Raw genomic sequence first — 13,003 nt, 5'->3', positions numbered from 1 at the left:
ACAGCATTGTTTGGATAATATATTTCTCAATGCTTTTCTTCCAGATATTCGAGATAGTGGGGGGCCCAAACCAGTGATGGTGTATATTCATGGAGGGTCCTACATGGAAGGCACTGGAAATTTGTATGATGGCAGCGTGCTGGCCAGTTATGGCAATGTGATAGTCATCACCGTCAACTATCGGCTTGGGGTACTTGGTAAGAAACCCTCTGATTTTAACTGGTTCTTGCCTTATGCAACTCTCTTTGTATTGGTTAGGCTTCTATACATAACTGCGGCTGCCTCTGTTCCTTTTTGTGTTTGGAAAGGCTCCTTTTTAAAAGAGGAAAGGTTCATATTCTGTGGCTTTCAATGTCTTATTATGTAGACTAACCTGCAATTATACTCCGCTTTGATGGCAGAAATACAGCGCAGATGCTCTCGGAATGATGCACTGCATTGTTGTCTCTGCATATCCTGTATTAACATTACAGTAATTAGTAGTACATATTGTCGAGGGATTTGAAACAAATGGCAAGTGCAAACTGAGATGCAATTGTTTTTGTTTGCGAGGAGACAGAAGCCTGGATATTGTGCTGACAGATTCATTATGCTTTTCTGGACTTCTGAATAGTAAGCAGATTTGGAAAATGTTACACACTGCCAATTTCTGTTTTTACGTTGAGCTTGGTGCCTTGAAGCGGAATGCATGAGTCCAGTTTAAGGTATTTCCAGAGAAAATGAACTGGTTAATAGGAAAGCTATTTTGCAGTGTTGGTCTTGGAAATATATATATTGTGCAAGTGTTTTCTGCAACGCAGGTGAGTGTCTTTTAATGCAAAATCACATTCCTAGAAAGTTTTTATTTTCAAATGGTTACAACAATTAAAGTGCTTTGCAGTTCAGGTTGTTAATTGTAGACTTTGGCAACGCAAGAATGTGATGAACTGTTGTGTTATTCTGAATATTCCTTACAGAACTCATATCTGGAGTCTGGTACTATAAGCATTTTACTGAAGCATAAGTGGAATAACCAAAATAGATTAGGGAAGAGGTAGTTTGTGATGTATAAAGCTTGCCATACAGAACTTTTCAACTTCCTTAGTGCATGGTCATTAGCTTGTCCCTTGGTTTCTGTCATAATGTAATTTCCTTAAAAATCCACCTTTAAAATGTACCTTGTGTTATTGACTTTTGGGGGAAAATATCTGTCTACTTTTAGCTGGTGATTAAAAAGAAATGATGCACGGGAAAGAAAATGAATTTTACTTTGTCAGAGTTCTTGGTCATTGTTGGCTTTGAATGCAATCAAACTCCAGGCCTTGAAACTTGATATAAGATTTGTCCCTTCACTTGATCCTTCCCGATTTCACTTGGACAGAGAATGGTGCAGTTTAATAGCTGTGTATGACACCATGTTCGATGTCCAGATCCTGCTTTGATTTATATCAGATTCCTTTCTTTTGCTACCTGCTATGTTTTTTGCCTTCCCGATCCAATTAAATATTGACTTCGAATCTCTAGGGCCATGTTGTGCATTAATTTACAATTCGCTTTTATACTCAGTATGCAAGATCAACTTTCTGTTTAGCATATGCTTCTTGCTTCTGATGTGTGCATATATGTGTGCAGTGGATCTATTTGCAATGTGCTTCCTTGCTGCATTTCCAACATATTACATTGGGTGGGCAGTCAGATGGTATGTTGCTTGATCATTGCCTTGTTAATTATAGATTCAGAAGATGCTTCCTGCTAATCATGGGGGGTGAAGTGCCATACCCATGGACAGTCATCCATAAGATAGTGAAAAAAGCAATAATCCAGATGACCACCCATTATTTCCCTTACTCGTTCAAGAGCCTATTTACAATAGTGATGCTACCAAACTTTGAAAAGTGTGTGTGTTGGGGTGGGGAGGGTGAGTTTTATCAGTGAATTCTAGAGTTCTCCTCTGAGCTCCTCATGAGCCAAGGCACAACTTTATGGTATTCACCACAGCTCAAAGAGCGGTCCCTGCTAGCAATCCGTGTTGGCTCCCCTTCCCTGATTCTATCCAAACTTACCCTTCAGCAGCGGAGATCTAGTGGTAGGATGGTTGGCCATATAAGGACTCATCCGTAACACCTAATTGTTTTGGAGCATGTTCAAGGAAGGCCTTCTCCCTTGGAATGCACAGGTCTAGTGTTCCATATCTCCATGACTTCAACTGGAAGGCAGTGGATACTCTGCAAGGTTGCCAGTGTCCAGACCTTGAAAATAAGGACCTCAAGGCATCTGCTATCACCAGCCAGCCACCCCTGCGGCCAATTCTCCAACACCTTTGCATATGTCAGTGTATTTCAGGGCCAGTCAGGAGGACTGGCAGGCGCCTCCCGCAGACATGTCAAGATCCACTTTCTTGGAGAAGTCACCTTTTAAAAAGGAATGCAGTGGTCTCTAAGAAAGCTTTAAAACCCAAAGTTAATTGCAATGAAGGCACTCACCCATCATTAATTTGTAGCTAAATTGCCTAAAGATGGCAATTCAGTTTTAAATGTGACGATCCCACTTTCAATCATTTGCTGCCAGTATGTGGTCCATGTAACCTTCTTTATCAGTTCCTTGGTAACCAAAGCAGACGGATGCCTGCTCAAGCAAGCAATGCAAATATCACAATGTTTTCTTAAAGATTTTGTAATGTCAATCAGCTTTTTCCTGTCTCAGTGATGCCAGGTTAGAGCATTGTGCAGCCTCGCCTCAGTTAGCGACCCCAAAACAATATCTGGACTCATTCAGTGAAGATCTGGTGTGATGCTGGGAATATCAAGTCAGAGCAGACACAACCTGGCTCAAGTCCCGCTTCAGCTACTAGATCGCCTTTAGTCAGCCACTGTCAGCTGAAACTATGTCTCATGGCTGTTGTGAAGATAAAATGGGGAGTGGGTCCATGCATATTATTCCAAGTGCCTTGGAGGAAGGGCAAAATTTATGTGCCGTAGATATGTTTCATTTTCTGTCATCCAAAATAAAATATATCCTTTCAAGCTGGAGATTCAGGGTTCTCAGCTGATGCCATTGGCCATTCTGCTTCTGTGTTCACTGCTGTGTTTCTTTTTACATTAACCTGTGAACATATTATGGCACTTACACGTGTGCCTTCACAGAGAAAAAAACATTGGTCGTCTCCAACAACCAGATCTCAGCTTACCCCAGTCTAACTACAAATTGATCCACACCCTTAAGGATAAACAAACTTTTATGTCATGTCATTATTTTAACATGGAAGCAACTTGGCATGAATGGATGGGATGTTCCCCTGATGTGACTCTTGCTCTTACTGTGGGCATGGATGTGAATAGGATCAACAGCCTGACTTAACCAGGAACTCTTAAAGTACGTCCGAATTGACCACCATTTCTCCATATGGGGCACAGCCATCTTCTGCTGTTTCATGCACAATCTAAGGATTAAGCTGAAAATGGGAACTGGTCCTTGGTTACATGAGAACTGGTTGTTCGAATATTTTTTCACACTGAGACCATTGTAACAACATTCTCTATAGCGGAGCCAGCCTTGGAGGTGCTTTCATATAAAGTTCATTTGTAACATTTATTTAGTGGCTTCTTTTGTTCTTCTGGGTTTTTTGAGGCTACTTTATGAAATGTATGTCTAATTATCAAGAAATGTGTCCTAATCATGCATACATTTCACCTCTTGCACACAGTGTATATAAGAACATTGTGTTTAGATTCTGGATTAAAAATTGACCAGGTATTAAGTTGGAAATGCCCTTGCGCTGTGAGAAAAGATACATTCTCTTGCCTTATAATATGACAGATTTCCAGATCTGTGGCTCAGGGTTAATGTTCCTGGGTAACTCTTATGATAATGATCTTGAGAAGAAGAAATTGGGGCTCGTGCTATACTACTTCTGCAGTCTGGCGATTTAGGAAATAGCAACCATCACTTTCCTGCACTGCACTGCCTCATTATGCTGTTGGCAGACACTGCTTGAGAGAAGTATAATCTGTGGAATTCTTTTTGCTAACTCTCAGTATAGTGAAGCATTTTTAAATGATCACTGAAGCATCAACAGGACTTTTCAAAGAGAAAAAGAAAGACCATGTATGATTTATTAAACGTGTTTTAAGAATATGTCTTGATTGCTGTAACTGCTGCCTCCCCTCTACACCCCCCCCCCCCCCCCCCCCCCCCCCCCTTCTGCACCCCCTGTTCTTCCCCAAGAAAGCAGCCGTGGCAATTCAGGCGAGCTTGAGGAGCAATGGCAACACAGCCCTTATCCATCCGCTTCCAATTGGTGGCCACCGCTGCCTCTTGTAGTGGCAAGTTCTATGTGGAGCATTCCTCTTATCTGCCCTGACTCCCTTTGTTCAACTTCATGGCATGATGCCTGGGTTTTAGTATTAAAGGAGCAGGAGAAAAAATTCTCCCTATCTGCTTCCTTCACACAAGACATACTTTTGCAGCTCACTGCCATGCCACAGAATCCAAAAATCATAGTTTGGAAGGGCCAGTGAGGCCATTGGGTCAATGCCCATGCTCAGTGGAGGAATCTCAGTTAAAATCCCTAGCAGATGGCTGTCCAGCTGCATTTTGGAGCCCAAGACCTCCCTGCTGGATTGTGGTAGCAGTAAGGAAGCTTCAGCTGGCTTTCCGTTAAGACTGTTATTCTTTGTCTCCCCTAGCCCTTTTCCTAAGCAAAACAGTCCTAGACATTACCAATATTTTGTGTAAGGGAATTGCACCAGCCTCTTGATGGTTGTGGTTGCCCTTTCCTATACTTTTGCAACTCTTCAATATCTTTTCAACGTTCAGTGACAAGAATTGTAGTATCCCAAGCAGGCTTGCGCCATCGATTTAGATTAGGACAATATGACAGTATGACAGTTTTATTTTTCAGTTCATTTTCTAATTATACCTTTCCCTTTTTAAAAAAAACAACAGCACTGGGGCAACATTCTCCCTGATCTGTCCACCACATTTCCAAGAACTCTTTCCTGGTCGATGATTAGCTGCCTGCATGGATTCCTTTCAAGCATACACAATGCTGGCATTTTCTGTCCCAGCACGGATCACTTTAGACTTGAACTTCATTTGCCATTTTAATGCCCATCCTCCCAGTTGGGGAGATCTTTTAGGACCTCTTTGAAACCCTTCTTTTTTAAGCATCCAACTGCATTGGCAGGAAAAGACACCAGGGCAAGCATGCCAGGGATAGTGTAGTGCCAGCAGTGAGATTCGAGTCTAATTCAAATGCCCGCTTGAGGGTATCAGTTCTCGCCACATCTCTGTTTTGGGCACCCATAATGAATGCCTATTAGCTGCTGTTCTTAAAGCATCTCATAAATGCAGATGATCAATCAGTGCAGGGCTGAACATGATGCCAAAGCTCACCGCAAAAGTGGCCTCCTTCATTCCGAGACCTGCTTTTCCCATCTTTATGCTTATTCCCAACTCTTGCTCATCCTTCATCAGAAGGATGAGAGGGACAAAAGTGATAAGCAAATGAATATGTACCTTTTATGCCTCTGTGACCACTCTGTTCAGTTGAAATGCAAGCCCTGTGCGAGCTGTCTGTTTCAGTGATGGATAGTACATGGAAAGCCCGATATCCTTGAACTCCCGGGTCTCTGAAGGAAAGCTCTGCATTAAGATTTAAGATGATTGTAGGGCTTATTTTTGTTTAAAATAGAAATGACTTGCAAAAGGGCATCAACACAGAAATGGGGGAAATTTGGAGGTCAGCTGCTTGAAGCTCTGCAGATAGCTCTTTCAGATTTCTGATGTGCCAGAATGAAATTTTAGAGGGGGTAAGGCTCTTATGTGTCTTCCTTTCATTTATTTAAAAAGAAAGCTGATGTTTTGCCTTCAGAGGATTCATATTGATAAAAGGGATGCTTATGCATGTATATCACACAAAAGTGAGATCCACCTAAATAAATAAATTTAAGTGTGTCAGCACCCTCTAAGGGAAGTGCTTCTGCTCATGACCCCAGTGAGAGGCTTGCCTTGTTGTTGAGGGTGGGGGTGAGATTCAGGGATGAGAGACAATTCTCATTTTCATTCCCTGCCCCAGCCCATGAGGCTTTCTTCTGCTGTGTTGTAGAAGAGTGCCAGCCTCAAACCCGGGTATTTACAGCTTTCCTGCAGGGACATGCAGTTCAGGAAACTGGGAAGTCACTTCCCAAACCCTAATCCATCACTGCAGGATGCTTAGTAACTGCTAGCTTTCCCCAATCTGGTGCTCCCCCATATATTTTGGAGTGTATTTCTCAGTGTTCCTGATCAACAGCCATGCTGGTGGGGCTAATGGGAATTGAAGCCCAAAGCATCTTGAGGGCACCAGGTTGGGGAAGGGAGCAACAAGATGTCAGGGGCTGTATCTCACCCATTCTTTGCTTCTTTCCATTACATTTATTTTCTCTCCCCTTGAGCTTTGTTTTCAATGAATGTTTCAGAGTCAAATAACTTTCACCTCAAAATATTGCAGAAATCTGAAATGGGCATCTATGAATTTGAGCTGCTGTTTTGCTTCTGGACTGACAAGAACCCATTACCTGAGTTTGCCATTAGAGGGAATAATGATATATATTGCCTTGTCCATATTCTACAGTAGACTGACATCTTGTAGACAGACATGCAGAGCATTTATTTATTTAGCTCCTGGAGTAATGCACAAATTAAGACATGCAAAAATACTATCACTAGTGGAAAATATGCTAAGTAATACACCATGTTTTAAACACAAACATACATCTCTAATAGTTCTTCAGCCTCTGCAGTGTTGCATGCTTTTTTGTGCTCAGTGGGTTTAGTGTGAACTTTAAAGGAGTTACCTAGGGAATTGAACCCCACTCCAGAGTAATTTCAGGACGATGGACAGCACCTCTGAAGGTATGGCTGAACCCCACAGTGCATAAGCTGCCTCACTGGAGTCACCAGCATCCATTGTCTCTACGGTTGACTAGTCAACTCACATAAGTGCACCCTGGACCTCCCTCCAACATTTCTCCCTGCCCTCCACAGCTGCCTCTACCCCCATACCTCCATGCGTTCAGTGAGAGGTTTGATGGGGAAACCTACATGCATGCAGCTGAATGCTCATACCCCCACATGCATTCCAGAGTTCTGATTGCTCAAGGCTCCCATTCATATGTATGGAGCAGCCTTTGCACAGTCACCTGCACTCCCACATGTTCCTCTTTGAGATCTTGTATCCCTTGCATGAGTGCCTGGGAGTGGAGCTGATGGGCAGGATGGCGCTGGGAGGGTAGCCACTACATCTCTTCCTACTCCCTTTCCATACATTCTTTGAGCACATGAAGCTTAAATTCTGAAGGAAGCTATAGTCCAACCAATTTATGGTTCACTTGCTGGGGACAGTGCCTTGGTGCTATTGGACTACAACTGCTGTTGTCCCCAGGCACCTTGACCAGGTAAGGATGAGGGATGACTGCCGCTGCAGACCAGCAGCTCCTGAAGAACACCTGAAGAGGGACGGCTGCCACTGCTTTAGCTCCTTCCTTCATAATATGGGAGCATGCCTTGTTTGAACCCTCAATCATGAGAGGGAGCACATGCCCACGGAAAGCATTTTCAGAGTGTCAGAGATGTGCTCAGGGTAGTCTAGCTCCCAACACCAAGTTCAGCTTCACCAAATATCCTCAGTAGATCCCCACTTTGATTATGAAGGGAATTTGCATACATTTGGAAAGGCTGTGAAGCTTAAGGGAGTTTAATGCAATTCTCCCATTCAGTCATGGCTTAATTCGTGCAATTTTTCCATTCATGCAAACTGAACAGCAATCACACATGGAAACGGTGCACAACAAGCATGGCCAGATGATGTTTAGAAAATCCCTGCAGTTTGCAGCATCACTCATTTATCAATCCATTGGATAATTGCCATAATTCTGAAACCCGGCACCCAACCAGGCAGGCTTCCTAAACTGAAATGTTCTTTAAATTCAGAAATGTCACTGCTCTGCTATACCTTGACATCCCACAAGTATGTAGAAATTGCTATTTTATTTTTGGAGTACTTTTTGGACTTTACTCCTATTTTCCTTCCAAACTGATAGGCACTTCCCACCTGAGTGTATAATATTATACCCTTTCTTGGAGCAATTTTCATTTAAATGAGCCTCCATGTGCTGCGTTGTCTCAACGCTCCTGGCTGAAAGGGAAAGTTAAAAGAGGAAAAGATGGCCCTCATTGTTCATGGCTAAGCTTTGCCATCTGTCTGACATGGCACTGCCAAGAAGACTGACACCTGCTGGCCTAGATTGCTCTTTTCTTCTTTTCTTGCATTACATTCCCTTTATTCTGCTCTAGGATGAATTTCTACCTCCTAAGGACTGCAGTGGGACATCAAGGAAAAGACTTTACTCCAACTGATCAGTAAATTGCTTTGGGGTTACCAGACAGATTCATGGGATTTCCTTCCCCAACAATCCACATAGCAAATTCTACACCTGCTGTAAAACTTTATTTTGGTTTGGATTGTTTTTTTTTTCCTTTCCTGCAGACCAAAAGAGATTCAGCTAAATTATCTCTCCCAATTTGGTAGCAATTTGACCAGTTTTCCTAGAAAAAAATCAGACAGTTGCATGAATGATTTGTACTTCTGTGATGTTGGAATAGAAAGGCACATGGGGAAGGGCAGATAAATGTCTGTAACCTTGGACAAAGTAGCCCTGTGCCATCTCTGTGGCTGGCCATAAGAACATAAGGATTTTCGTACAGGACCGTAATTCTGTTTCCAAAAGTGATCAACCAGACCGGGCTGGAGACCGACCAGCAAAAGAGATAGCAGAAGCTGTGTGGGAGACCCACAGGTACCAAAGACTGCCTTGGCTCCATGGGGCTTTGTCCTGCCCCGCACATCACTTTCTTCCCTTGGATGCTGGCTTAGGTTGCATCTGAGACTCCTCTCCACTTAAAATTTCCCACACAGTCCTGAGCAGCCAGCAGCACATCATTCCACAGCAGTGTGATCCTCTGGGGCTCTAAACCAATGGGGGAAAACCTGCTTGGACACAATGGGCTCTCTGCTGTCCTGGCTGCCATGCAACCCCTTTTCCAGCAGACAGTCCTCTGTCTGTGAGTCCTCTACTGAAGTGTGGAATGCCTGCGGCCATATTTGCCCTCCCTCCCCCTGAGATCGGCGGCAGAGGCGCTCCTCTGGGAGCCCTCCGGGAGAGACATCAGGAGGCAAAGTACCCAGAGGAGGACCTTCTCTGCAGTGGCGCCCCATCTATGGAATGCACTCCCCAGAGAGGTCTGCCTGGCGCTGTCGTTATTTGTTTTTCGATGCCAGGTGAAGACCTTTTTATTTAAACAATATTTTAATAATGTTTAATATTAACTATAAGTTTTAATTTGCAGCCGAAATGAATCGGGTTTTTAATTTGTATAATCTTTATTTTTTGTATTATATTTGTTTATTTATGTAAGCCATCCCAGGCATTAAGCAATGGAACGGCATATAAAAACTCTAAATAAATAAATAAATAAATAAATAAATAAATAAATAAATAAATAAATAGTTATCCTATCCAGTTCTGGTGTAAAGATCAAGGTGTAAGATCTGCTGCCCATCAATAGTTACCCCTTAAAGGAGCGGGCTAAAAAGGGAGGCACCCAAGTCCTGAGGTCACAGTGTCCCATACTATAGCGTGATGTGCTGTATTTCTATTTAAAATGGAACAGTTATTTCTCACTGTGCATCTCTTTGTATACATTAGCATGTGTAAGCTGTACACAGTTTTCGGTCATCTTTTGAACACTTTGTTGTTAATGTGTTCCTTCTTGTGTGTGTGTGTGTGTGTGTGTGTGCATGTGAAGGATTCTGCAGCAGCCTTCTGAGCTGCAAAAGTTTAGCCTCTGGCATGTCAAAGGCCAGAGGATGGGGACATGGGGGTGGGAGTGGACCACAGGCCCATCCTTGCTGTCCTCCTGGCCTGAAGATGGGGAACGGGGAAATGCCTGACAAGGGCTAATGCCAAATAGTGATCAAGGATTCAAAGCATGCACTTATAAGAATTGGGCAGATGGCTTTTATCTTGGAAGCACAATTGTAGTTCAGACAGAAAATATGATTGAATGTATTTAAGAAAAAAATTACAGTATTTGGAGCAAGCTTGAAGGCAAACATCCATTTTATAATGCATTTTTAGTGAGAGGGCAGACAATTCCCCACCTCCCAAAATTAGGACTGTGTGTGAATCCAGATTCCTTCAAGGTTGAAGGAACACATAACCTGCACCCTTGCCTTGGCTGCTAGCTGATCTCATGGTGTGATTACGATACTGTCTGTCACTCAAAGACATTCCAAACTTCATAGAATAATGGATTATGTTTGACTAGTTGATTGACTAACATCCCAGCCCTGTGCATTTCCCTTACATAAGTTCTGTGTCAGGGATTGCAATGTAAAAGGTTGCATTGTACAACTCATTTACACTTGTGGATACCTCTGCTAAATAATGCATGAAAGGTTCAAGGTTTCATTTACTCAGAAATCTTCCATCGATGTGTTATTCTTGAACGGGGTGAGGAAGCCACATGCCCAACTCTGCTGAATGCTTCAGCATGACTCAAGGAGTGTGATGAGGAATTGGGAGGAGAGTTTAGTACAATGCTGAGATGCAGCAGCCCTCCAAAACATGCAGGCAATGTGTGGAAATTTACTCCCATCCCACTCTATCGGAAAGGGAGATGTAACTGGAAGCCTCCAGTTTCCCAGCAGACACCCAACATGGACTCTTATTTCAAGGGCTCCCTCCACTGTGTTGAAATAAACACAAATGTCTTTTTAGCAACCACCCCAGGAGCTCCCAGAGTTCCCTCTCTTACATACTTCAAAACTTCATTTCCATGGGCAAACCAAGGAAGAGGCAAATAGGGATGAATATTTGCCGTGATCCATAAGGATAAAAGCTGCCCTATGAAGGCCTGAGCAGGGCTGTCATGGATGGGACTTTTTTGAGAGCTTTCTTTAATAGGGTCACCATAAGCCAGAGATCACTTGACAGTGCATTACAACAGCATAAGGACAGGGATGGGAGAAGTGGCAGCTATCACCTTCACCCACGTTTTCTGAACTTGACCTGAAATCTCATTGAACCTCACTCCCATTTTAATGTTTAACTTATTTTCCTGGTTCGGCTTCTTCAAAAAAGAAAAGTGCACAATTTTAACAGGTGCAGTGCACATTTCTGTGTGTATTTTTCAAAAGTGGGCATTTTCCCTTGTTAACTATATTATGAAAAATACATTAAAAAGGGAATGAAAAGTGTTGAACATGACTAGGGAAGTGGACAATATATCTTAGAGCAAAAGCATTCCTGCTCACATTTGGGATTGCAAAAATGACGTATTCATAGGATACACAATAAAACAGAAATAAAACCATCATACATGTAGGGATTGGCACTATTTGTCAAGCCTCTCCAAACATTATGTCAGCATTGGTCTGATGACCAAGTCTTGTTTATGATCACCACACATATGACAAACATGAGAAACACACAAATTGAGCAGCAATCAAATGAGAGATTTGTCAAACATTTTTTTCCAAATTTGCAGAAAAATAGGGCTGATTCACTCTTCAGGGGATATTTGCATAAATTAGGAAATTTGCTCTAACTAAATTGAGTTCTGGAATAGATTGTATGCAAGTGAGGATGTGCGAGGAATCTGTTAGAAGGGTGGAAATCCTATGCATTTGCACAATTCTGCTCCCAAGTTTGTTGGCCCTGTGCCAGTGACAGCTTCCTGTGCACAAGCTGAACCAGCTCAAGGACTTCTTTCTCTAAGATGGACCACAGTCTGTGCATATTTAAACTGCTAACAAAGTTTGTGCAAATAAGCAACTCAGAACATTGCATTTTGAGTAGAACTGGCAAATTTGTGGTTTTTGAGTGTTTATTTGCACAAATTTCATTAGAATTTAAAATGTATTTGCACAAAATGTGGTCTGTCTTACAGGCACAAGCCCGTTGGGGGACTTGGAAGCAGGAAGGAAATCCTTCAAGGATTTCCCTGTTTGTATTGTTTAGTTGCTAAGTCATGTCCAACCCTCCATGATCCCATGGACAACATTCCTCCAGGTTCTCCTGTCCTCCACCATTCCCTGGCGTGCAGCTAATCCCACACCCACCGCCCCAGTGACCCCATCTAGCCACCTTAACTTCTGCCATTTCCTTCTCCTTTGCCTTCTTTAATTCCCAGCATCTTCAAGGCAGAACCATCTGGATTTGTCTAAATGTGAGGATTAGTTCAACAGTTTATACACTATGCTCTGTGAGCCAAAGCTGAATTGTCATGCATCCCTACATACACCACTTCCGAAGGGTAGAACATCACCAAAACAAGATGCAGATCATTCAAGGTGAGAGGAGCCCCGTATTAGTTCTCCTTTGGAAAGCACCTGTTGCCAGCCATTTAGCCCTTGCTCAATCAAAGCAATGCCTTTTTAGAAGATAGGAGCCAGCCAGAAGGGCCAGCTCTCTGCTCTTCACAGTAACTTTCAAAATGTATTCTAGAAATTCTCTGATCGCAGTGTGAATTATATCTAATTCCCCTTTAGTTCACCTCCACGGGTAATGATGCCCAAATGCTTTGTTCTAGTTTCATATCAGCTGAATGATGACAAATAGCAATGTTAAGAAACGAGAAAAGGAGATAGTTGAATCAGATATTGTTAGTTTCTGATTTCCTTCAATGCCTTTAGACACCTTTCTTAGTCATGAATGCTGACTGGATAAGAGGACTGTGTGGGCATTTCATTCTGAGCAGCACATTATTTGGATTTGATCTCAGCTATGTGTTTATGAAGAAGTTGTTGGCTGACGTCTCTGTTCTGTATTTTGGCATATTTTATGAATGCTTCTTATGGACGTTTAAAGCCTATGTCCACGTAAGTTGCCCTTTCATGTTCATTTTGCCATACTCCGATCAGATCACATACTTTAAAAAGGCTGAAGATGTCATGTTGCGAGACACCATTTGTGTGTTTGCC

General features: G+C 42.6%; 1 protein-coding gene across 6 annotated transcripts in view; it reads left to right on the top strand.

The window, feature by feature from the left end:
- NLGN1 (neuroligin 1) overlaps positions 1-13,003 on the top strand; it is a 491,733-nt gene that overhangs the window by 174,425 nt on the left and 304,305 nt on the right. For all 6 annotated transcript variants that reach the window (XM_044434499.1, XM_044434498.1, XM_044434496.1 and 3 more), the window contains one exon: positions 45-197. In XM_044434499.1, the coding sequence (XP_044290434.1) occupies positions 45-197 (153 nt within the window). The remainder of the gene's footprint in view (positions 1-44; positions 198-13,003) is intronic.

The sequence above is a fragment of the Varanus komodoensis genome, unplaced genomic scaffold (assembly GCF_004798865.1).
Source record: "Varanus komodoensis strain SLA01 unplaced genomic scaffold, ASM479886v1 scaffold28, whole genome shotgun sequence".
Classification (NCBI taxonomy): domain Eukaryota; kingdom Metazoa; phylum Chordata; class Lepidosauria; order Squamata; family Varanidae; genus Varanus; species Varanus komodoensis.
This window is presented reverse-complemented; position numbering and strand designations above follow the sequence as displayed.